Raw genomic sequence first — 26,479 nt, forward strand, 5'->3', positions numbered from 1 at the left:
GCTGTTATCTAAGACCCACTTGAAAGATCTGTTTAGATTAAATCTGAACAGCACTCGGACAACTTTGGACTCTGTTGACAGGCCTGAGGCAACCGACAGAAGGTTTCCCTTGCACCCTCCATTAGCTTTCACAAATCCTAAAAAGAACTACTCAAAATAAAATAATCTAGGGGACTAAATCACACCCAATAGTGCTCAGCAGATACTGAGAAACCCTGTACTGTATCCATTCCCAGTTGAAATGCTGCAAGGAATTTTCCTAATTGCAAATTATTCCCTTGCCTGAAGGAAATTTTGCATTCAAATACAATTCTCTACTTACGATTCTCTGGAATTTCCACGGTGGATCACAAAATAAGAAATTTAACAAACACTCTGATTTATCCAAGTAGAAATAGTTAATGATCTGAAAAGGCGGGAAAAAACTGCACGCTGGTAGGGAAATAAGTGCCTCCTGGGGCTGAAGAGGACACGGGTAACGAAGCATGGAACCACTGCCTGCAGAGTCCCAGCTAAGCTCTCAGGCCCTGCTACTTGGTCAGGAGCCACAGTGCAGCCACCGTAAGCATTCTGGAGGCTGTGATAACATCCTTTGGGGATCAGGGTGGAATATAAAATGAGTCCAAAAATGAGAAAACTGAGAAGTCATCAGTTTGATTTTCTACTTAAAGAAAATGACCATAAAAAGCAACAAGAAAAACCTGTTGTACAGTTGGAGAGGTAGCAAACATGAATGTTGGAGTGTTCAAAACAAATGCACAATTAACATATAGAACAGAAACATTTTAATTAACCAAGTATCGGGCAGTAACTTAGTTGGTGGAGAAACATCCCATCCCTCAATAGCTTGACTATCTTTCTAAATTCTGGGGATAAATTTAGGCACCAAGTTTTACACTCCAGGTGTCTCAGATGATATTAAATTACAATATAATGTGCAAAGGCTGCTAATTTTCTCAGCTGTTTATTAAGCTTCAAGGATAAATATACATTCTAAAGAAATCATGACTTTATATGAGAATGTGTTTTCACTAAACTGCACACTGAAAATGCACTTTTGGTAAAATTACAGCATTTGATGAATTCCAATGTAACAAAACATTTAATTAGAAAGTGACTTCCAATGCTTGTATGTTCAAAGCACTCACTGTATTTTAAGAGTTCAAATTTAAAAACATATAAAGTCTTTATCCAATCAAGGAGCTACATGCTTCGGGCTTTTGGTCAGCTTGTGGTATTTGTGAGCCAGGTCCACAGCTGTCCTTCCACGCTGAAATGGGAAAGACCACAAAATGGAATTCCAGTGATTTCCCATTTTCTTAACACCACTGAGAAGGTAACTTACTTCTTCTTCAGTAAAATTTTTACGAGTCCTTCTTTTCTCTGTAGTGAATGAGAATGGTAGACGATATTAGTTCTTACAGGAGACACAGGAAAAAAAGGGGTGGGGAGCAATCTTCTTGAAAGCCAAATAACTGCTTAACTGAGTTTAAGGATATGAACTGTGGAGCGAGAAAACTTCAAGCTTGGATTATTTATGATATGGAAATCTACTCGCTCTGCAAACCTGCCCACTGATAAACAAGCTAAATGCTGTGACTTCTTCAGTAATTGTAACTGAATCCTATTACAATGATACCTGCAATATCTTTCAATCAAGAAACAAGGAAACAAAAAAGTTGATCATCATCCAACTGTTCATTCTCTCAACATTCCTTTACGGACAGAGAACAGAAAGCTTACCTATCTTATAGATACAGTCTTCCCATTGGGTTCCATAACTTCATAGAATAGAAAAAAATACCAACATTTGTTACTTTAAATATCAGGCTGAATTAATATTTTTAAAGAATAAGGGTCTCTTGAAAACCATGTCACTATAAAAACCATGTTTACTAACTACCGAGGGTACTGAGCTCAACCCAAAGGCAATTTTCTTTAAGGGGCATACTCGGGTGGATCCCCTCTGACCACAGACCAGCCTGCTCTCATGCAGAGTGCATTGGGAAGTGGGTGATGGCAGATGGAGTTAGGTTACAATTTAACACCTTATCATTTTGATCTCCCTTTTGATCCAATTTAAAGCTGTTTTAGTTTTCAAAATTTTCTGCTTTCTTTTCAATTGAGGATTTTCTCTATTATGCTAGTAGCGTTTTTGCCTATTTTTAGTACGTGAAATCCAGGGTGAGCCTAGAGAGACAGTAACTGCATTAATGATTCTTGGGGGTAAGGCAAGGGAAAGTGGGGGAGAAATAGGGAGCTAATGCATACAAGAAAGAAGAAAATGTTCTAAAATTGAGTGTCGTGATGATTGCACAACTCTCCTTGATACGACTGAACTACTGAATTGTATGATATGTGGATTATGTCCCAATAAAACTTTTTTGTAAGGTACCATATAGTAGTAAAGGAAGTTTTTTGGGTTAAAAAGGCTTTCTACAAAAGAAAATGTACACAGCAGGTATCAGTCACCGTAAGTATTTTCTGCGGATCATTACCAAGAACTGGTTCTTCCTGAGCTTGTCATTCATTGCTAGTTCCCGTCAGTTTTGTTACTAGATGCCGGTGGGGAGTTTTTGCACAACCACCTATAGCTGCTGTTTACTTCTGTGGGATTAGAAGTAACAGATTTTTACACAAGTAATATACATGTTATAGTTTCTGCAAACCACTCAACCCCTGGGTGCCCGAGTTTCCTATGTGTTGATGCATGCTTTATGTGTGTGCATGCGGTTTACGTGGGTGCACTGTAATGTGAAGATACAGTATTTGTTCTCGGAGGGTTGCCCTTCAAGTTTATGAAAGCATAGCAGATATACCCAAACACCTGGAAGGAAAGGAGTCTCTACAACAGTGGCCCAGAACCCTAGTCTCAAGGGACACTATGGTTAATTGGCATAACAGAGTTCACAGAGACAATGTTCTACATCCTACTTTGGTGAGTGTGATTGGGGTGATACCAGTTCATATGCAGTCATCTAAGGAGCAATTATTTGTCTCTCCTGATGCAGAGGAAAGAAGAGTGGAGAAAATCAAAGATGCACGAAAACCATCAGTCCAATAGTCTAATAGCAGACCTGTCCTCACCACCCTGAGGACAGAAGAATTAGATAGTGTCCAGCTACCACTAGCCAACTTCTCTGAAAGAGATCACATTAGAATGCCCTAGATAGAGGGGAAGAAAAATATAGAACAAACTCAAAATCATAACAAAAAGACAAGGGTTACTGGTTGGACAGACACTGGTGGAACCTTAGAGACTATGGCCCACAGTCATCCTTCAAGCCTGGCAATGAACTTAGCTTCGTGGGTCGATTTTCAGCCAAACAACAGACAGGTCTATAAGGGGGATAATAACACTTGGGAGGCGCACCTTAAAACAATCAATCACTTGAGATCAAATAGGCACAAAGTTCAGAAGGGTGAGGAGAGAGGAGGAGTGGCAACTGGAAACTCAGGAAGGAAGGGGGGAAAGTACAGTTACATTGTGGGGACTGCAATCAGTAAGCTGAAACAAAATACATATGAATTGTTAAATGGAAAATTGATCTTTCCTATGCACCTTCACTCAATTCACAATAAAAAACGTTTACAAAAAAAATCCTGCCTTGGCCATTTAGCTACCTCAACTAGGATAATAAAACTCTCCATAGCTCAGACCTTTCAAAACAGCAGAGAAAATATTACACCAGACGGGTGAGAAAACAATGTAGGTAATATCTGACTACTGCTTAATGGTATTACTCTTTCAGGTCAGGGATTTTGTCTTGTGTTCCTCACCCTTGTACTCCCAGTGCCCAGGATAGCATTGGACACATATTTGTTGAATACCAAAAAGTTATCATTGCCAAAATTGGTTCAAACGCTATCAATGAAGTGTGCTTTGCTTTGGCATCTACTGAAAAACTGGTCATACAAGGAGCAACTTCACTTGCTACATGATTTGATTTCATCATAATCAGGGTTATGAGTTATGAGAACTTTCATTGGGGTGTTAGGATTGCTCCTGTAAGGCCAGCCCCACCTTTCCACTGTAGCTTCCATTTCCCTACTCCTTTATTTAAAATCTCTGCCAGTTCTTCTTGGTCATCTGCAGCAAAATGCGGGACAGCCTGGGAGGGGCACTGGAAGCTCCTCCATCAGTGTCAGGGAAGAAAAATGAGCAAAAGGGCTCTGGTCTTATTCAACTACCACTGGGTCAATTCTGACTCACAGTGACCCTATAGGACAGAGTAGTACTGTCCCTGATGGGCTTTCCAAGGTTGTGAATCCTTATGGGAGCAGACAGCCTCATCTTTCTCCTGAGGAGCAGCTGGTATGTTTGAACCACCAACTTTGCAGTTAGTAACCCAATGCATAAGCCACTATACCACCCAGGCTCCTTGGTTTACATCTGGAGACTCCTATTTTCAAACTCTCTCAAGAGTCCAATCCACACCTAGGGGAAACCTTCAAATGATTAGATGCTGCAATGGTCCCTTCTCAAAAGAAGTTTCAAATTTGGGTGTAAGCTCTTATCAAAGGAGTGGTAGTGAATGCCTCCATGAGAAATGGGAAATCTATCACGAGGGAAAATGGCAATCTATTCAACACCTCTGGCCAGGTTGTAAGAGCGAGCCATAAAACCAATAGAAGCACTACCCCCTCAAGATGCCTTTCTTGAGTCTAAAAAATTAGGCCAAATTACTAACTGTTTGGTCTTAAATCGAGCAAGTTTAGCCTACAAAAGTTGCTCAGCACTTACTGGCTGACGGTCATTTACGATGTTTAGGATGCCTCTGTTCTCTACATATGACCTCTCCAGGGCCATATCGTGACTTTATTGAGTAAAATGATTAAGGGATAATTTTAGTTGTTACATATTTGCTTTAGAGGGAGGTTGAAAATTGATGACAAGTCCTTGACAAGAACAAGATGTCCAAGTGAGTGTAATATGTTCACATGGAAAAACATCCATTTGTTAACTCTTCCTCCAGAAAACATTGTTTTAAATAATAGGCTCCCCTGTAGTGGTACTCATACTTAGTTTGCATGCAGATGGTTTAATCTAGAAAAAGATCCAGATATAAAAAGTACATTTGACATTTCTTTCACAATTTGGGGAGCGAGAATGAACAAATCTCTGTGTCAAAATGCTTCCTGGATGTACTAAGCCCAACTGTCTCTGCAATATATACAGAATGGCTTTGTAGATGCTATGTGTAGATGACCAGCACAAGCCCACAGCCTTTGAATTATTCTGATTCAGCATTCCCATACGGGGTTCTCTAGGGTATATATCTTTACAAGAACAGACAGCTTCATCTTTCTCCTGTGGGTTTGAACTGTCAGTCTTTTGATTAGCAGTGCAATGCCTAACCCACAGTGATACCAGGAAAAGGAATATACTGAACTGCTTCCTGTTACCAAAGGCTATTAATTCCATATAAAGAGAGAAAAATGATTATGTTCTTTAAGCCTCTGCAATAAAGGTAGAGCATGATGTGATAGAGGTGAAATGTTAACCTTGTAGTTAAATTCAAATTGCCTCACATGAATTCATCATTTAAGAAAGATGTTCATGTTTAAGCAGGGCTTTACAGTTTATATTATTGTGATTGTGTGAAGTGCTGTAGCTATACACAAAAACACCCCTCTGAGTTCTTTGTGCCTAGGAGAGTAATCATGTGCTGAAAATAGAAATGTGACTTAATGGCTAGAACAGGAATGTTTAAACATAAAATGTAAGCATATTTAACAATGAAATATATTCACTTCTTCCTCCAGGGACAGTGGAGTCACTACCCAGTCGTCTTCTCTGTGGGGTCAGCAGGATTTCTGGAAAACAGAAAGCAATTGGCATACTTTGGGTACCAATCTGAAGGCCAGCTCACCCGACCTATTAGTGTGACCTTGCCTCATTTCCCCCTCTAATGAGCAGCCTTTGGTGGCTGAGGAAGGGCATTTAAACAACCATGGACTCTGTGGGGCATCTTCTTCACTCTCCGGCTACTCAGAGATAGGTGGTCTTTGCAACATTCTTTTACCCTCTAGCCCCCAATATACTTCATATTTTAGATAAGCATGCAGAAGATAGTTATAATTACAGTTTTTAAGTTACTGAATTACTTTGGTTACAGATAAGTGATTTCCTTAGTTCACTTTTGTATCTGTCTTCAGCTTCCACAATGACTTTGTGACGATCACACTGGTATGGGCAAGAGTGCAAGAGCTTGCTAAAATTCCGGCTATTCAGGGATTTCCCGCCTGCTTTGCAACCTACAAGAAAACAAAGTGGTGTTGATTTTATAGAATACCTCAGAACAGGCCTGTGAATGCAGACAGCTTCACATTGGTAACTGAAATCAGCAGCTCAGAAATGACACTCCAACTCCCTCACGAAGTTCAAAGTCATGTGAGGAAGTAAAGACAAGAGATAGAGCACAGTAAAATAAGTGTTGGGCTGGATGTATGGAGACAGGGGACAGCTAGGTGACACCGAGAGAAGAACCTGCTTGGTCTGCTTCAGAGCAGGAGACAACTGTTAGGGAAGACAACCCAAAACAGTGACCCGTGCTATGTAAGCTTTCGCTGGACAACAAAATATCAAATAAATAAATAAATAGTGACTCTTTGGGCCTGTCTTCCTTTTCAATTTCAAACACATAGTAAAGAGACAGATACAATGAACCCCAATATAAGGAGGCCTAGTGACATAGTTGATTGTGCGCTGGGGGCTGCTTAACCACAAGATCAGTCGTTCAAACCTGGTCAGTGGATCCACCAGAGAAAGATGAGGCTTTCTGCTCCCTTAGCGGTTTACAGCCTTGGAAACCACAGGGAGGGTTCTACTTTGTCCTGTAGGGTTGCTATGAGTCAAAATCGACTCGATGGCAGTGAGATGTAGCCATAACCCAGGTTTAATAGTTATTAACCCTTAATCAACCATGTTTACTCTAAATGCCCATTTTGCTCTGTCTGCAAACCTATTGTTTTTCTCTATAGTATCATTTCATCAGTAAATACTTCAGATGCATTCATAACAGAGCAGGACTGCTTTTGTCTGTTTAAGTAAATGTCTGCCTAGTATCATCTAACGTCTGGTCAGATTCACATTTCCCCGTCGCACCAACGTTTCTTCTACATCTGGTTTGTTGGAGTCATGACCCCACAGGTCTGCCACCACGTCTGGTTGATGCTGCTTGAGTGTCTTTACTTCTCCATCATTTCTCCTCCCTTTTCTTCCTGGTCACCGAATTGTTAAAGACACCAGGTCACTTGTGGTCCAGAGTTCCCCGAAGTTTGAATTTCGCTGACAGCGACCTGGTTGTGTTTTTTTAAAATTAGAGTTATATGATTGATCAGGCCCAGGATCGATTTTGGGGGGACATAATTCCTCATAGGTACAAGGGGGTTCAAAAAGTTCATAAAAACTGGCACTTTAGAGATAATGGAGTTTCCCCATGAATGTTCTGAAGTCCTTTCATGTACTGTCTTCCCTTCTACATACTATTAAGAGGAACACAATGCCTGAGTACCTCTCTCTTTAATGTTAATATTGAAGCATAGGCTTAGGTAATGTCATCCACATCTACCTATCATCTGGTTCCCCACCAACCTGTCACTGAATGGTATTTGTGGCCCATTCTGAACCAGAAGAAGTTAGTTGGGCATCTTGATGGTATATGGTGAAGAAATTTTAGATACAGCAAACACTTGCAAAATCATGGACGCACAGCATGGTCAGAGAATCACGGTAAATGTGCTGGTGTGGCAGGAGTATAGGTCACGAGAGCTGTTAGTCAATGCAAAGAAGACAAGCAGAGGTTGGGGAGCCAGAGCAGGAAGGGTTTGAAAACCACGCTAAGGGATTTTAACTCACTTGAAGGCCATGGGAGGAACTGGAAGATATTTAGGAAGTGATACAACTTCATTTGTCTTGTGGAAAGCTCACGCGAAGACAAGAGAGTCAGTTGTGAGGTTACTCTAATAGTCCAGAAAATAAGTGGGGGGCTCTTGAAGCAAGGCATTTACAGGGAGAATGGAGAGATTTATGAGATAGAATTAGCAGAATTTTATGAATAATGTGCTGCTGGCTAAGGGAGAAGTTTGGTAAAATTCTCAAGTAATTTGAAATTTGACTGCAGGTTGAAAATTGAGAATTAATATGGTGCATCTGCAGCAGAAGGAAAGAACCACCATGCAGTTTGCAATTTAACAAGTGGGGCAGGACAAAATTCAACACAGTTTTGAAAGCCAGGCAAAAGCTCCGATTCAGGGTGACAGAAGTATTCAGGTTCTCAGGAAGGTGACATACTAAAAACCATATGTTGGGAAGAGAAGCTAGCAGCAATATGGGTGGGTGGCCCTGGAAATGTTAAGACTGCTGCCAAGATTCTGGAGGGAACGATGCATGAAGCAAAACAGGCTCCCGAGGGAAAGAAGGAGGAGCTAACATGTGGGGCTGGAAAGAGACTAGAGCGGGGACAGGCAGAGATGATTCCAAGACTGACGTCACATAGGCCAGAAAAGTAATGGTGATGCCAACCGAAATGGGGTGACTTGGGAAGGACAACTGAAGAACAATAATAAGGCCATGTTTTGGTTACATGGTATCAGCAAGGTGAGCGATATGGTTATGTTTAGGCCTAGGGTTAGGGTTAGGTTTAGGGTTAGCTTTAGTTTTAGGCTTTGGGTTTGTTTAAGGTTAGGGTTAGGGTTAGTCTTAGGCTTAGGGTCAGGGTTAGGCCTAGGATTATAGTCAGGGTTAGGCCTTGGGTTAGGGTTAGGGTTTAGGTTAGGGTAAGGTTTTGGCTTATGGTTAGGGTTAGGTTTAGCATTACTATTGGGGTTAGGGTTAGGGTTAGGACTGGGTCTAGTGTTAAGGTTAGGGTTAGTGTTATCCTTAGGTTTAGGGTTAAGCATAGGGTTAGGATTAGGCCTCGGGTTTGCGTAAGGGTTAGGGTTAGGTCTAGGTTTCGGTTTTGGATTAGGGTTAGGGTTATTTTTAGTTTTAGGATTAGGGTTAGTTTTAGGGTTTGAGTTTGTGTAATTTAGGGTTAGGGTTAGGCATAGGATTATAGTCAGGGTTAGGGCTAGGGTTTGGGTCTACGGTTAGGGTTAGGTTTAGCATTAGCATTGGGGTTAGTGCTAGGGTTAGGATTAGGCCTAGGGTTAAGGTTAGGGTTAGTGTTATCCTTAGTTTCAGGGTTAAGCATAGTGTTAGGATAAGGCCTCGGGTTAGTGTTAGGGTTAAGTAGGTAAGCCTTAAGTGCAGCTCGAAACGGAAACAGGAAGCTGCAAACTAAGGTAGAAACTGAGTATGGAGATACAGGTTTGAAAGTCACTGGCAACAAGACAGCAGAAGCCACACAGTAAATGCAGAGCTAGCACTGAGGACATGCTCGAACCTGGGTCCTCGGCGGGAATGCCTGTAAAAAGTGAGCGGGAAATGAACGATAGAGTGACAAACAGATGGCAAACTTGTTGAGGTCAGGACTCTTCTGTTCCAGGGTCTGCCGTAAAATGAGCACTCTAGAAGTGTTGAGGTGGTGAATAAAGGGCCAGAGAGGGAGGAACAGAGCTAGCGCAAAAATGAAGGATGAAATGGGGTGAACAGAATCTCCACTCTGCCAAAAGGAACAATTTAGACTAGAGGCTCTCAAATTTCCTGGGTTCATGGCACCTTTAAGGCCTCAGATATTTTTGTACAGCCGCTGAAGCCAAAAGAAATGTTTTGATAGGTCCAAAAACAACTTCCTGGATATTCATGTTTGAACAACTTGATAGTCATTTGAAAAAACAATACCCATAAAGTTAAAGGGAAAATAATACATGCATTTCCCTCTTCCTAATGACAATGACTTCCTCTGGGAGGTGGGCACTTAGCAGCTTCGGAGGCCTCGGCGTCGTCACCCGCACCACCACCTTCATCTTCGAGTCCACAATGACATCCACAAAGCGCTTGCTTTTTATCCCAACCACCCTTAACACTCCGCTTCACAAAGACATCACAGCTACCGAAGCCGAGGGGTGGGCTCGGGAGATGGCCGTGTGAACTGCCGTGGGCCAGCAGTCGTGCAGCTGTCTACGCTGCGGTGTCCCTGACCACGGAGAAAGGGAGGATTTCCAGGAGCAGCAGTATAAGACTGCAGAGCTACTAAGGAGGGGAGAAATTTTTTTAAGCCATCAGTTTTCGCGGGGAAAGAGGCTTCAGATAACCTTTCATGCGTAAGCCTGGGAGAAGGGCAATAAAAGAAAAGCCAGGTAGCAAGGGGTTAAGAAGGGAATGACTAGATCGGAGAAGGAAGCAAGGGCAGGAATCTACCCAAGGAGAAAAAGGATGACACCGGTGGATGAGGGTTTCCAGGCACAGCCAATCACAGAGGATTTGCATTGTTGAAGATGAGGCGACCTGAGCAGTCCAAGGTTCTGAAAGAAGTGTCAATGTCAAGAGAGATGGTGCAGAGAAGGCTTGGCTGTTGTTATCATGGGGCAGAAAGAAAGGAATAAGAGTGAGAATGTGGTCAGGTACCCGCTTTAGTCCCAGAGATCAACTCTTCAGCAAGGCTGAAGAAGAGCACTCCTCTGAGAGGGCTTTGGAGGAGCCTCCATTTTCCGCAGAGAGCCAAGGCAACGGTAAGCGTGCACGAGGGGATAGTGGGGTGTGGAAGAGGAGGCGAAGGGGTGGAGCCGCTACAAGGGGACTGTGGTAAAAAGAAACAGTGGTGAAAATCTTACCATAGTGAATGATGGGGGGAGTGTGGAGTGGAGATCCAAAGCCCATTAGTAGGCCACTGGAGATCCCCTTGCAGAGGGGTCTCAGGGAGGAGATGAGCCAGTCATGGTGCGATGTAACAATGATGAGAAATACAACTTTCCTCTAGATCCTAAATGTTTCCTCCCCGCTCCCACTACCATGACTCGAATTCGATATTACAAGTCTGGCTAGACCAGAGGAGGTACACTGGTACAGATAGGAATTGAAAATACAGGGAATCCAGGACGGATGAGCCCTATAGGACCAGTGGTGTGAGTGGCAAAACAGGGAGGGTAAAGGGAGAATGGGTAGGAAAGAGGGAACCGATTACAAGGAACTGTGTGTGACCTCCTCCCTGGGGGACAGACAACCGAAAAGTGGGTGAAGGGAGATGTCGGATAGGGCAAGATATGACAAAATACCAATTTATAAACTATCAAGGGCTCATGAGGGAGGGGGGAGCGGGGAGGGAGGGGAAAAATGAGGACCTAATGTCGGGGGTTTAAGTGGAGAGAAAATGTTTTGAGAAACGATGTACAAATGCGCTTTACACAATTGATGTGTGTATGGATTGGGATAACAGTTGTATGAGCCCCTAATAAAATGCTAATAAATAAATAAATAAATGGATAAAAACGTACAATGAAAAAAAAAAAAGAAACAGTGGTGCCTGGAATATGAGAAACCTTCATCCCTTCATCCCTTCATTGTAAAGATACAAAGACCCTGCTTGAATGTTTAATGATTAAAACGTTCAGAGCACAACCCAAAAGATGCTACTGGTCTCTGAAAAATAGAAAAAACAGTTTCAGTAAAAAACATGTAGCTGGCACTAATGTGATATAAATGATCAATAATTAAAAAGGTACTTATTGAGTAGATTTATATAAATGAATATAAAAACCAGAATACCAAACCCAATGTTATTAAGTTGATTTTGACTCGTCGCGACCCTATGCAGACGTTCCAGACTGTAAATTTTTACTGGAGCTTACAGCCCCTCCTTTGCTCCTGCAGAGTGGCTGGTGGATTTGAACAACCAACTTTGCAGTTAACAGCCCAATAGCTAAGCCACACCACCACCAGGCAGACCTCATTCTACTTCATTGTGCTCCACAGAGAAGGTGGTTTTTTGAACAAATTGCCCCCCCCCCCCCAACAGACTGTGTTCACTTCTTCGCTCCATGTCACATTTTGGTCATTTTCACAACACTGAAAACCTTTCCATAGTGCAATGCACACTCAGTAGGCTATAGTATAGTGTACACATCACTTTTATATGAACTGGGAAATGCAAGCATTCCCATGACTCAGCTTTACTGCAATATTCACTGCACTGTGGTGTTTGGAACCCCAGCCTGGGAGGGTCTCCAAAGTCTGCCTGTACTGGGATCTCAGCCCGAGGTAGACTTCTCTTTCTGCAGGCACAAGGTACCTAGATGTAGGTTTTATGACGAGCCAGTCAATTACTTCTCCCAAAGAAAAGAAGTTTAACTACACAGGTAGAACGATGATACCTTCTGGCTAACGCCTATTATATATATAAAGTTTTAATTATGAATTAACTTTAATTAAAAAGATACTGACCTGAGCACCTATTCTCCAACATTTTGGAGCAATTGTCAGTTGGTAGAAAATTGATGACTTCTTTATTTATTATGTCCGAACATAATGTAAATGGATCTGGAAAAAAGTGGCAAAATGCAAGATTTTGTTTTTGATTAATTAAAAGAATCTGACATCTTAAAAAAGATTTATTCATTCTCAATGCTTTCATAAATGTTAGCCCATGTCCAGTCACCCTGGCAGATGATCAGAAATGTTCTGAATGTCAAAAAAAGATGACTGAGGGTCATTAGAGCCAGAACAGTCAATGGAGTGGCTTCAGTCTCAAAGGAGCAGGTAAAGCAAGGGGCATTTTCAGCTGCCACAGCCACTTAATTATCTGTTTTCTTGGAACACCAAAGAAAAGCCATTTTTAATCTTACCCACTACTGGTACCTGCTGCTTTCTATTTTGGGTGAGGAGAGTCTCCCGTCTCAAAGCACGGTCACTAAGAGAAAAAAGACAGCAGATTATGTACGGCAAACACACCGTGTGGGAGCAGCGGTGTGATCCCGGGGCTGTGGTGGGCAGAACAAGCTGCTCAGTATCTACAGTTCTGCCAAACTAGGGTCCGCAACGTTTCCCACGTTGTTTCCAGAGTGGAGTTACACAAGACTCCAGAGAGTAATGAACAGGGATGCCAGCACAACTACAGAAGGAAAAGACCTCAAACAAAAATAAAACTCTGAAAGGGAGAGGAACGAGAACAAGAAAGGAGAGAACATCAGTGGGAGGAAACAAAGGACATGGACACAGGATGGCAAAGTTCTGGCAACAAGCATTCAAGTCTTCGGTATTAAACACTGAAAGGTCTTCCTGACTCCCGTGGCCTGTGCAGTTCAATGCTGTCCTAGATGAGTACTGTACGTGATGGCTAAACTCCCACAACGCTAACAGGCAGGGCAGGAAAGGAAAGAGCTGCAGAGCAGAAAAGACGCAGCGACAGCTACAGCCGTCTGTTCACGTGCACAGGCCAGCCAAACTCACTGCCACCGAGTCCGTTCCAGCTGCAACGTTTGGGGTGGGTACAGAATTAAAAGATAAGGGGATTCCTTCATGGCCTTTCTGAAGCCCTCTCGTCATGCCAGGAGGAGCTGCACAGAGGAAAAGAAAGGAAAAGAAATGGATACTAATAATCACTCAGCTGACTTTCATATTAAGGTGGCAATGGCAATGACAGCTGGGTGGAAATCAGACTCACTCTAATGCAGGGAGGAGGGTGTGGGTGGGAGCCCAGAGGGAGCGAAGAGTGGTTCTAACAGCATATCTCAGGTTTTCGATTCCAATCCCTGAGAAATCAAGGCAAAACTACCAAGAATGGTCTTAAAGAGGGGAAAAAAGGGTGGTGGTGGTAGTATAATCCATCTTCCTACCAGTGAGATTTTGCTCTCTCTCCCTGTAACAACTTGCCCAGAACGCAGCAGCACCCTCTTTAGTTTTGCTTAGCACAGTAACAATAAGAGAAGAACACACTTGAAAGGGTTAAGAAGAAAAGCTACAGCTCTGGGTCCTACCTGTGCAGGGAGAAAGAGAAATACTGGAGAAGAAAGCCAGGAATAAGGGAAAAGGCCGGGGCAGGCCATCACATGCAGAACTCATCCTGAATGGATCCCTGTCCAGGCTGCATTCACAGACTGGTCTTCACTGTATTGCTCATGGGTTATCAATGCATGTACTATGACTTTAGGTACAGGGCTTCAGTTTACATTTTCTAGTTTCGAGTACACTTTCTAAAATTCAAATCTAATCAGGCCACTCAGCTTGAAACCCTCAGTGCCTGGAGTTAAAATAAAAAGGGAATAAGACATGCAAGACAGTAGATACACTGGCCTGTTCCTCCGCATTCACTCTCCCTTCCCACCAGGACGATATTTTAGCACCTCTGCATCCCCGGTGCTTATCCCTTGGGTACAGAGCAAGTACACAGTAAGTACTTGATGAATCAGCCACAGTTAGAAAGAGTGATTAAGCAGTACCTTGACGGAAAAGCAAAATTATCCTTCTCAAAAGATGTTTCTTCACATAAGTTTTGGCTGCTGCTTAAATTGGCTTGGCCCAAAGTCTTCTTTTTCCTGCTCTCCCTAAAACAAGCATTAACCGGATTGGCACTCTTTAACAAGGTCTCCATCTGGTCCTCATTTGGACATGCTTTAGACATGGCTCCAGGGGTCTTAGAACTCTGAGTGTGGCTAGATGGGCATTTGTCCTTATGGTCTGCTTTTGCACTTCTACCAACAGGATCTACATGGAGGCGTTTCTGAGTATTTATCTTCGTAGATGAAACACTGTCCTTAGTTTCTTCACTTTGTATGTGTCCCTAGATGTAAGAATGACAAGGAAATCATTTCAAGGTAATTCATTTGCCTTATAATCAAACCTATATTCCCTTGACATAATGAAAAACCAGTTTATGACTGCCAATAGAAGACATATGGTTGGGGCAGTTCTCATTGGTAAGAAGAAGGAAAATTTATTCAGGAAATAGTGGTGAGGCAATCAGTAGGCATCTGGAGGAAAAAAATTGGATCCAAAGAGAACACTGACAGGAATCAAATATTTAAATGACTTGAATATATAAATTATATATATTCTAAAATAAACCATATTTAATATTTCCAAGTGTTACACAAAGCCAATAAATCATAAAAGAAATAACTAATATCATTAACAACAAAGATCAAGAAAGGTATTATAAATCCTAAACCACTGAAACATTAAAACAAAAATGTTTAGGTAATAGGTCAAGCTAAAATATTTAAAAATGAATGAAAATGAAGGCAAGAAAAGTTGGAAAAACAACAAAGACCATATAGGATAAATAGGAAGCAAACAGCAAGGCAGTAGACTTAAAACCGCAATTTCAATAATTATATTAAATGCAAATTAAATGGTCACGCCAACTAAAAGGCAGAGATTGTTTTTAAAAAATAACAAAAAGAAAAACAAATCACTGCTGTTAAGTCCATTCTGACTCCTAGAGAACACCTAGGACCAGTAGACGTGCTCTTCAGGGTCTAAGACTGTTCGTGGTTACGGGGATAGAGCGCCTGATCTTTCTCCAGAGGGGCAGCTGGTGGGTTCAAGTCACCAACCTGGAGGTTAGTAGTCCAGTGCTTATTAAGCCACTAGACCGCCAGAGGAGGGGCTTCAAAAAGTTCTGGGAAAATTCTGTGATTTTTTTAATTCCATTTTCCTCTGAACTTTTTGAAGCCTCCTCCCTTGTATATCAGGATTTTTCCTCTAGAGTTGCTTACACTGTGTGATGATCTGAATAAAATGTGAAGTCCAATAATAAAGGGCTACATAAATCAAATATGGCTTACCGATAACATAAAATTCATAACAATCAACAAACTATAATGTGTGAATTATGTTGTACAAAAACTAACATACAAAGCTATAAAGTGTACATCCACAGAAAAACATGAGAAATACATCTGTGTGTGTATGTTTGCCTACACGTAAATGAAAAGGTAATTCTACATCCTTTATATTTTTTGAACTTTTATTAAGATGTCATGTCCCAGGGGGAGCGGGGAGGGAGGGGGAAAATGAGGAGCTGATACCAAGGGCTTAAGTAGAAAGCAAATATTTTCAGAGTGATGAGGGCAATAAATTTACAAATGTGCTTGACACACAATGGATATATGTATGGATTGTGATAAGAGTTGTATGACCCCCCAGTAAAATGATTTAAAAAAAAAAGCTGCCATGTCTCTTGATGCTGTCTTCTATGCCTCTTTACACTCATACTCACTTTTAAAAATTCTTCTTGTTCTTTGTTCTAGGATGGTTCTTCGAGTATTATCTTTACATTTCAAATTGAGAGCTATTAACAATTTTAAATTAACTTTGCAAGAAAATTGGTTTTGCATCACCTCAGGCAAGTCTGTGCCTCTGAGAGAAAAGGCCTGCCGGGAGTGAGCGTTACAGGGAGCCAGTATGCTTTGGTGTGCTCACTATGGTGATGACGTAGGCCCTTGGTTAGGGAACTGGGCTTGCTGACCCCCAGAGCTGGAGCTATGGCTTCCTGGAGGTGGGTGCCTCTGGGCACTTAATTCTCCCAAATGAATTAAGTGGGCTTCACTGACCCACAAAACTTGAACTGAATGCCTTTGGGGTTGAGGTTTACAGTGGAGTGGCATGCCCTTTGGGGGGAATCCTGACTGAACAACTGTATCCTGAGCATTCAACTTAACTCCCTAAGGAGGCCTGTAATTGTGAATATTGTTTCTGAGTGTGTGGCTGCTGCAATGAATTATCAAACTTACAAGCTGGAAAAGCAGTGTTGTGAATGACAGAATACTGTCTAACCCAGCCTGTTAGAAAAAGAAAGAAAAACCTCCTCTATTATTTGAAACAAAGAGGCAGCCAACCTTATCTTTTTCACTTTCAAGTTCTGTTATTCTTTGTAGAATTTCTTTTGCTTTCTTCCGGTATTTTTCACGATTCTTCTCTTGCACACTTAATTGCTCAGCTTCATTTTCATCCAAAAAACATTTTTCTAGACTGAGATGTAATTTCTCAGCTTTGTAATATGGGGGGAAATAGTGCGATTATCCATTATTCGAAATGCTATTTTAATGTTTTTCATAAGGATATCCTCATTAACACCCCCCCCAACACACACACACACACACACACACACACCTTCTCTAAATTTTGCTCAATCCGACTATCTGAACTGCCTAACTGTACTGACAATAAAGGTGCAAAGTGCTGGCAGAGGCCCAGGATCCAATAGTCATAAAGGAGACTATCCTTCAGAGTTACAGGAAGGAGAAGAACATGAAAATAAGTTCTGCCAGGTAGACGGACACCACCTGTTGCTTAGATACTAGTTTAAAAGTAGTTGGTTTTTTTTTTTTAAGCGTGTGTAAGGTGATTCCTTCCTCTAATCTTTTAAATTCCCATAATCTTTTCACATGTTGAGTCTGAGCAGTTTCTCTGCTACAAAGACTACACAAGCTCCTTACCATTGTCACTGTTTCCAAGCACCCTGGCCTGTATCAGATCCGGAGATGCAGCAGGCTTCCTCCTACCACGGGCCTTTGTGCCTGAGACACTTGCCCATCACAAATGTGCTTCTTTTCACCCAATTAGCTCTATACCATCAGACCTCAGTTCAAGGTTCCTTTTCCTGTTGCAAGGCTAAGTTAGTTAGCCTCCTTCATTAGAGGCTCTCAAAGATCTGTATTCCATCCCTTCAGCCCCTTTATGTCAACTTCTAAGACTGCACTCATTATTCAGTTGCTGCCTACTACTCCATGTAAACTGAGCCCTGAGAACACAAACAGTATGTTTCATCACTGTATCCCCAAGGCCTAGCAGTGCTGACACATCACAGGCACTCAAACACTTAAAGATGACTACCTGCAGGTACTTTATATTATGATTTTATAGTAACCCACTCTCCACATCCAAATTTAAGTCCTACAGATTTTGTCCACAGAGCATAAGTGAATTATTTATACTGCTGCTCTGTTTCACATCAGTTTGTATATACAGAATACACCCCAGTTGTCATGTCCAAATTACACACTTTGCTTTTCAGCAAGGGGCTTGGCTCCTTAGAGTAGCAAGAAATGCTTTATAAGCTCTGGCTGATATTTTCTTAAAGGAATGGCAAACTTACCAAATTTTTGGCAGTGGTGCAGCACAAAAGTGGCAGTTCTGTTAAAGTCCTCATTCTGAGATTCCACTAAGAATTGCATCACACGTGGAAACCCATTGTTTTTTAAAAAGTCATACTGGTTTTCCACTGCAAAACAGCAAACATGACAGCAGAGGACCATCATGTCAGGGTGAGCTATCTGCTGGAGGCCAAGGCTCTGCCTCGCGATAATACAGAGGGAGGAAAATGCAAGGGGAGGAAAGAGATGGAGAGACCGAGAGACAACGACAGGATCTTGGAAGGTTTCCAGCAGAGGGGAGCTTGATCAATCCGGTACTACAGTGCGAAGAGTGGATTGAAATATTAAGTTTTCTTCATCCCTGGGGGACGGACAACAGAAAAGTGGGTGAAGGGAGATGTCGGACAGTGTAAGACATGAAAAAATAATAATAATTTACAAATTATCAAGGGTTCGTGGGGGCATGTAGGGAGGGAGGGGAAAAATGAGGAGCTGATACCAAGGGCTCAAGTAGAAAGCAGATGTTTTGAGAATGATGATGGCAACAAATGTATGACCGTGCTTAACACAATGGATGTATGTATGGATTGTGATAGAGTTGTACAAGCCCCCAATAAAATGATAAAAAAAAAAGAAAAAATATATTGAGGTTTTAAAAACAATGAGTCCTGGAAGGCAGCAATTGCACTCATATTGGTGAAAGATGTTGAGGGGCTACAGGCCTAGTCAGAGAGCGGCACTGGAAATGGACAGAAAAGGCTAAGGAGGGGTACAAAGATGTAGGACCACAGACCTCAGCAACTGACCGCCGGCCGTGGGTGGAGGAGGAGGAGCAGTTAAAGACTGGGTCAGAGGGACTGGAGACAGGTGGGGCCTTCACGCAACTAAGGGGGGAAAAGCAGAAGTGGACATTGACTTGCTTTATAAAGCATACAAAATACGTCCAGTACTTACCACAGACTTCCATGCAATGACTGAGAGTAAGCATGATGCTAACTCTATCTTCTGAATCGATGCCTTCGTGGCCCAGCAATGCTAGCAGCTTGGGAACAATGTGGTACTTGGATAGTATCACTCCAAACGTAACTGTAGAATAGGGAGAGAGAGAAATAAAGACAGCACGTGACGCCCCTTGTCTTGAGAGAAAGGTTATTATACATCTGTTATCGCATCTAACACACATGTATATCTAATGTATGTATGTTCTGTGTGAATATAAACACATTGCAATCTGATGGTTTTACACCTGACATGAATCCCTCTGCTCACTGAAGATAGTTTACTAATACAATTTTGGGGAAAGAATTCTTAATTGTTCTGCATAATGTTATCACTATGAAGCAATATGGCCTACATAATCGATTCCTGCCTCAGACTGAAATACACTGTTAACCGGCCATTGTTCTATAGGAAACAAAATGGAAGCTACACTGAGATGGTCCAGCGATGCTTCTCCTCATGGAGCTTGTTAACAGCATCCACTGAGAGTCTCACAATACTGATATCAACAGTTAAGACTGTGGAGGGCTCAGGGGGATTATAGCTTAATCAGCTTTTGTATCTCTAGATAGCACATGGAGCTCCGGTTATGCATTAGGCTTCCATCTGCAAGGTCAACTCCATGGCAGAAAGGGAGGGCTTTCTCTTCCCGTAAACAGTTACAGCCTCGGAAACTCACAAGGGCAGTTCTACCCTGTCCTACAGGGCTGCTGAGTCAGCACTGTCTCCATGGCACTGAGTAGCTGTCACATCTCTAGATATCACATGCATACCTCATATGCATGTGAAAGTTGGACACTGAATAAGACCGAAGAAGAATCGATGTGTCTGAATGATGGTATTGGTGAAATATAATAAAGCACCACGGACTGCCAAAAGAACAAACAAATCTGTCTCAGAAGAAATACAGCCAGAATGATCCTTAGAGGCAATGATGGTGAGACTTCCTATCACATACTTCGGACGTATTGGCAGGAGAGAGCAGTCCATGGCAAAGGACATCGTGCTTGGTAAAGCAGAAGGGCAGTGGAAAAAAACGAGGAAGGCCCTCGATGAGATGGATTGATACACTGGCTGCAACCATGGGCTCAAACACAAGAACAACTGTGAGGATGTCACAGGACCAGGCAATGTTCCACTTTGTTGCTTTAAGTTGGAACCAATTCAAGGGCACCTGAAGAACAAAGGCCACAGGAACCCTGGTAGCATAGTGGGTTATGCTTTGGGCTGGTAACCACAAGGTCAGTAGTTCAAAACTATCAGTTGCTCCAAGTGAGGAATGAGGCCTGCTGTTCCTATACAGATATGCATCCTCAGAAAGACACAGGAGCAGTTCTAGACTTTTCTACAGGGTCACTAGGAGTCAGAATAACTTGATGGTAGTGGGAGATGACTACACAGACACAGAGAGAGCCTGGCACACAGAAGGCCCTTTCTAGTTGATTTGGAAAACATCATCAGTGCTTTTTCATTATTCTTCAAAGTCAGTCTGGTTTTCCTATGAGAACAATTCATAAGTAGTCATGGGCTCAAGCCTGGTTCTGCCACTCCTTGTGAAGGTGCAATAGGCAAGTTAGACCTTGTGCTTATCAACAAGAGCCAGGCTTTTCTTGACTCTTTATATTAGTTGTTTTTTCAAATCTACAAACTTGGCTTTTCGTTCCTTATATCACCAAGATGTCCTTAGATTTCTCCATCTCAACCTTTTAAGTTAATGATGGTTCTTAAAAGTGAAACAAAGGTTTATGATCGACAGTCTTATGACGATTCTATCGCTAGACCTGATGTCAGAAGATGCAGATTTAAAGTCTTCAGGATGTTATAACCTCCACAGGCAAATAAGGAGTTGGGAGAAATAATTTCTAAGGCCCCCTGAAGTCCAGTCCCTGTGTGTGCACAATGGGTCACTTCAGCATTAGCCACGCTGAAAAGAAACAAAGAACAATTGTAGGAAAATGACAAGGCGTTTTCACTCACGATTGTCAATGGTGCAGGCATCCACCGTCTTTATCACCGTTACTGCAAGCTTAGCACTGGGTGGGGTCTTGTGGGAATCAGACTCCAGCTTCACAAGAACTTGAGACAATACATCCAGTCCGCCCACAGATATGAAGTGTTTCTGAACGGAAGCTTAAGGAAGGAAGTAGCAGAACTATGAATATCTCATGTCAACAAGGCACTGCAATAAATGCAACATTAACTTGACTTTTTAAATTAAAAATCCCAAAATTAGAGCATTAAAAGTCCCATCTTTGCCTGTGTACATCCATAATCACTAAGTACACATGTAAGAACCTCCCCTTGGCAGAAGCTATCTGTGGTAGTTATATAATCTGGTGTCAACTTGAGACTATTAAGAGTAAAGGGGTGGAGACTAGCCTGTCAATCAGGTCGCAGCTTGATGACCTGAGGAGCTATGGAGATAAATAGCTCACTGGGGCAGGACACATAGATTCTCCCTGCAAGACTTTCCTATTGACAAGCCACATGGAGCTATGCTGATGGCAGCCAGAACCTTGGAGCTGGAGAAGCCACCTAGAGACCCAAGCCAGCACTGAAATGCTTTCACTGCCGCTGGATCCACAAGACTTTCCACCCACTGGCCTGTGATCTTCCTGCACTCAGTGTCATTGCACATGAGTCTGAAGAGGAATTTACAGACTGGAATCAGATATATGGGCTAATATCAGACTTATGGACTTGATCTGGACTTGGCTGGAATGTTTTCTTAATATACAACTATTTTTTTATATAAAGCTCTTTCTTATGCACGTGAGTGTCTATGAATTTGTTTCTCTAGTCTACCTGGACTAACACAGTAACTATATATACACTTAAGAAAACAAACCCACTCTCATCGAGTTGATTCTGACTCATAGTGACCCTATATAAAGGCTTTCCAGGGCTTTGTAAATCTTTATGGAAGCAGACAGCTTCATTTTTCTCTTTTAAAGCAGCTTGTAGGTTTGAATAGCCAACCTTGTGGCTGAAACCCAAAACCCGACTGCCATCAAGTCAATGCCAACTCATAGTAATAATACAGGATAGAGTGAAACGGTTCCCTAGTGTTTCCAAGACTGTACATCTTCAAGGGGTGGACTTAAACTGCAGCTGGTGGACTTTAACTGCCAACCTGTGGCTAAGAGCCCACACTTAACCCACACTGCTACCATGGCTCCTTATTATATAATATGCTATACTATTACATAATGATTTCCATAATCCTATCTTAAATGCTAGAAAGCTCAGTTCATTTCGTGAGCACTTTGACTAGCACTTCCTATAACTAACACTCATTCATTTAGTTTAGTTAGCTGCTTACTGTCCGAATTCAAACATACCACATTCCTCAGATCGCCTGAAGCTAAAAAAGGCAAAATAATGAAACTTTTCCAAAAGAGCATGTGTTTTATCCATCTTTAAGCCAAGTTTTCTACTTCTTGAAGCATCAGATTAACACATACTACTTATCGTCCTGTTTCCCCAAGTGGGTCATTTTTCCCCATTGGTGGGATGATACATGCTGAAATAATCCAGGGAAGTGGCAAAACCAGAGACCTACATGTTGCCCTGGATTGTAGGTGACAGTACATATGGTTTTAATTGGGGTAGGTGCTGAATATTTTTTTCTGAAAAGGGGGTAGGAGGCCAAGTAGGTTTAGAAGCTTATAATTTAGCGTCCTAACATCTATTCCAAGCAAAGATTCAGTGACAGATGTGTGTGTCAAGTCTAGACTCCTTGGTTTCCCTGTTCAAGATTACCCTGATGAGAGCAGCCCCTTGATCAGGGGTTTCAGTAGTCTCCACAGCCTTGTTCCAGTCACAGGCATGTAATAAGCTAGCAATTCTAGTTCAGCCACAAAAGCTTTGCAGTCTGCCCTAGTTTCAGAGACAAGACCAAAGATAATTTTTATAAAACAACCTTTTATATTGGTCAAGAGAACACAGAGATCTTAATCTAATATTTTCCATATTTTTTAAATCTGAGAGGCTCTATTAGAAACCATTATTTAAAAGCGAGCAAACCTTTTTATTATTATGGAGAAAAGGCTTCTTTTGAAGATTTTTTTAAAGTTCAAAACAGGAAGTATTTTTAAATGCTTAGAAGCTACCACCAAAGTTTTAAATTCTGAGTTCCCCAGTTATACGCAGAAGGGAAGGGCCTAGTCCATAATTGTTGGTTGTACATTGAATAGTTCAAGCTTTCACTAATCTGTATGCCATACCAATTTGCTAAAGGTCAAAGATCAGTCATTCACATTGGCTTTTAGAGAAAGAGATATTATCAAGGGATCAAAGAAAGAGATTCCAATTGTTAGAATTCTAGAAAAGTGTTCCTTTGCGTGTGAAATGTGACTAGTTGTTTTAAACATCTGACTGTAGACATACACCAAGCATGTGTGAAAGGTTTCAGTTCCGCCTCCTTGCCAAATTTTAACATTGCTAGTCTTTTTACTGCTACCCACACGGAGTGTGTAGTGGTATCTCTTTAGATGCTAGTGTGGACTTTTCTGATGACTGATAATGCTGAGAGGGGCAGTACGGCTCGATGGTAGAATTCTGGAGAACTGAGTTCAATTCCTAGCAAATGCACCTCAGCATAGCTACCACCCTGTCAGTGGGAACCTGTGTGTTGCTCTGATGTGGAACAAGATTCAGTGGAGTTTCCTGATAAAAGACAAGGAAGAGAAGCCTCCAGATCTACTTCCCCAACTCAGCCCATGAAAACCCTTTGACTCACAACTCTCCAATCCTGTTACACACGGGGCCAACGTGAATCTGGGGTAGACTAGAGAGACATCAACAATCATGTTTTTAAGGTCTCATTTAATATGCATACCTTCTTTGGTAAAGTATCTGTTTAAATCATTTGCCTGTTGTTTCATTAGGCTGTTTGCTAATTATTTATTTATGTGTCCTTTCTTTTATTCAGTCTGTAAGTTATCGGTTGTCTTTGCCCGTATAACTTCTCTCAATCTGTAACTTGCCCTTCATCTTCTTAACAGGATCTTTGGAAGAGCAACAAGAGTTTAATGGCATTCAAGTTACATGTTTTTCTTTAGTGGTTTATGTTTTTTGTAAGAATCCCTCAACCTAGTGATTGTTTTCTCCTTTTATCTTGAAAAATGGAGCATTTCAGGTTAATTTCTCTATGCCGTGTGAAGTGAGAGTTGAAATTCCTTTTTTGGATATGTGTCTCTACTTTTTCCTGAATGGTTTGTTGGAAAGACTACTTTCCCGTGCCCCTCTCCACAGAATTACCTTGGCACCTTTGTAGAACACCAACGGACAATGTAGGTGGTGGGGGTGTCTCGCATTCGCTCCATTCTCTCTGCCTACACTTACATCAATGCCACACTTTCTTGATTACTGGATAGTAAAAGATGAAATCAGGCAACAGAAGTCCTGCAATTCTGACCTTTTCCAAACCATTTTTCACTTTCCTAGGTCCTTTATAGTTTTCATGTGAATCTTAGAATCAGCTGGCCAATTACTACGGAAGAGCCTGCTGAGATTTTCAATAGGAATGCCATGAATTTAGAAATGAATCTGAGAAGTGACATTCTAAAAATAATGATTTCACAACCCATGAGCATGATATATGTTTCCATTGAATTAAGGCACCTTTAGTGTACCTTAGCAATTTTTTCTTCTCATTTTCAGCATGCTGAGAATTGCACCTAGGAGTGGGCTTTAAAACATTCATGGGAAAAAATTCCATTATCCTTTCATTTTTTTCCATGAGTTTTTTTGAAGACTACTTATATTCTGTTAAACGTATCTCTGAAAACATTTCGTTTTTCTGGTATTATTGTAAAAAAAAAAAGCATCTCTAAAGTTTCCACTGTTTGTTGCTAGCATGTAGAAATACAATTGATTTTTGCACACTGACCACGTGTCCTGGAACTCTGGAGCTTTTTCAGATTCTTGGGATTTTTTCTACGTAGGCAATCAAGTTAAATATGAATGAACGTTATTTTCTCATCTACTATTCTCTGATTAACCTTTTTCATGTCTGTCAAGACTTAAAGTAAGTCATTGCTGCTATTGGAAATTTGGGCTCTCTTGATTTCTTGATCAGTCAGGGTACAATTTTATTGATCTTTTCAAAGAGTCAGCTTTGGGGCTCATTGATTTTTTTCCCCCATTTCTGTTCTTTTTCTATTCCACTGATTTCAGGAGCCCTGGTGGTATAATGGTTATGCACTGGGCTGCTAACTACAAGATCAGCTGTTCAAAATCACCAGCCATCCCAGGTGAGAAAGATGAGGCTTTCTAATCCCATAGAGTTAAAGTTTCAGAAATCCACAGGGGCAGTTCTACCCTGTCTTACAGGGTTGCCATGAGTTGGAATCGACTCAATGACAGTGCGTTTTGAGTTATCTGAGTTCAAGTTTCTTAGGTGGACACTAGTATAATTAATCAGAAACCTTTCTTCTCATGTAAGCTTTCATGCTGTACATCTCCCTCTATCCATTGCCTCTGAGAATATTTTGTGCTTTCACTGTCATTCAGCTAAAACTACTTTCTAATTGCTGTTGTGGTTTCGTGTTTGTCCTATGAGTTTTGCTTGGGTGTTCTGCGCTGAGTTGTTCCATTTCAGACGATCTGGGACGTTTCCAGAGGTTTTGTTGTAGATGCTTCTCCTTCAGTTCAGTTGGGGCGGAGGGGGAGGGGGGGACGACACAGTCTGGGGTTGTTAGCATTGCTATCTTGTTGCTGTGTTTTGAGGGCTTCTAGGGAGATCCCAAACTATGCTTGGACTGTCATCTCTCTGACAGCCTAACAACACCTACTCTTGAGACTGTCCTATCTGCATCGCTTTAAAGGTGTCCAAAATGACATGCATTATTATGCTTTGGAAGGTTTCCTCAAGTCTAACCTAGAGAGTAATTAATACTTACTATTATTTGACAGAGTGAGACTGATAAATGAGCAAACAGGGCGAAGTATCTCAGGTTTCATGCAATCCATTAACCATTTATTGGCATGTGGAAAAAGTGAACAGCAAATTGTTTGATTGTCTTCTAAAAGGAGAAAGAACCAATCATGTTCTAATAATGTCATTTGGAAAATACCATTTGTAAGAAGTGAGGGTCGCAGTGTTTTAGTTTCCTATGAACTTTAGTTTCCCATGTCAATAGTTGAGATCAATTACCATTTTGAGGATTGCTGATACAGGCACACAGAGCACTGCATACGCCAGACCACAACTGGAAAATGTTTTTATCTGACAGATTCAACTCATCTGTTGAAAGAACTGTTCTATTAGGTGAAAGGAAAACAAATTAGTATAAATGTGGTAAGGTCTTAGGTAGTGAGTAATTAAGAAAAAGAAATTTATATTTGCCTACCTAAACAACTGTGTCAGAACTTGAATACAACCTGTTTCTCTGATGAGTGTCTGTCCTGTCCCTGGGGAAAAATAGCCTTTAATGCATGACTTACACTACATAATTAACTTTTAAATGCTTACTTTAAAAGTGAAGGATTGCAAGATATA

General features: G+C 41.5%; 1 protein-coding gene across 2 annotated transcripts in view; it reads right to left on the reverse strand.

Moving 5' to 3' along the window:
- Positions 1-416: 416 nt before the first annotated feature.
- Positions 417-26,479, reverse strand: part of TERB1 (telomere repeat binding bouquet formation protein 1) — a 39,766-nt gene continuing 13,703 nt past the window's right edge. The window contains exons 6-19 of one of the 2 annotated variants that reach the window (XM_045293949.1): positions 26,331-26,391; positions 26,135-26,241; positions 25,881-26,003; positions 20,953-21,105; positions 18,931-19,062; positions 17,979-18,104; positions 16,720-16,871; positions 14,320-14,660; positions 12,727-12,791; positions 12,326-12,421; positions 6,109-6,258; positions 5,755-5,817; positions 1,744-1,781; positions 1,302-1,383 (exon numbers count right to left, since the gene is read on the reverse strand). In XM_045293949.1, the coding sequence (XP_045149884.1) occupies positions 1,744-1,781; positions 5,755-5,817; positions 6,109-6,258; positions 12,326-12,421; positions 12,727-12,791; positions 14,320-14,660; positions 16,720-16,871; positions 17,979-18,104; positions 18,931-19,062; positions 20,953-21,105; positions 25,881-26,003; positions 26,135-26,241; positions 26,331-26,391 (1,607 nt within the window). In that variant the 3' untranslated portion in view covers positions 1,302-1,383. Of the gene's footprint in view, positions 1,384-1,743; positions 1,782-5,754; positions 5,818-6,108; positions 6,259-12,325; positions 12,422-12,726; positions 12,792-14,319; positions 14,661-16,719; positions 16,872-17,978; positions 18,105-18,930; positions 19,063-20,952; positions 21,106-25,880; positions 26,004-26,134; positions 26,242-26,330; positions 26,392-26,479 lie in introns of both variants that reach the window. The other variant, XM_045293948.1, reaches the window with a different exon arrangement.

Source organism: Echinops telfairi, unplaced genomic scaffold (genome assembly GCF_000313985.2).
Source record: "Echinops telfairi isolate 266 unplaced genomic scaffold, ASM31398v2 ScPeMD7_2291;HRSCAF=2852, whole genome shotgun sequence".
Taxonomy (NCBI): Eukaryota; Metazoa; Chordata; class Mammalia; order Afrosoricida; family Tenrecidae; genus Echinops; species Echinops telfairi.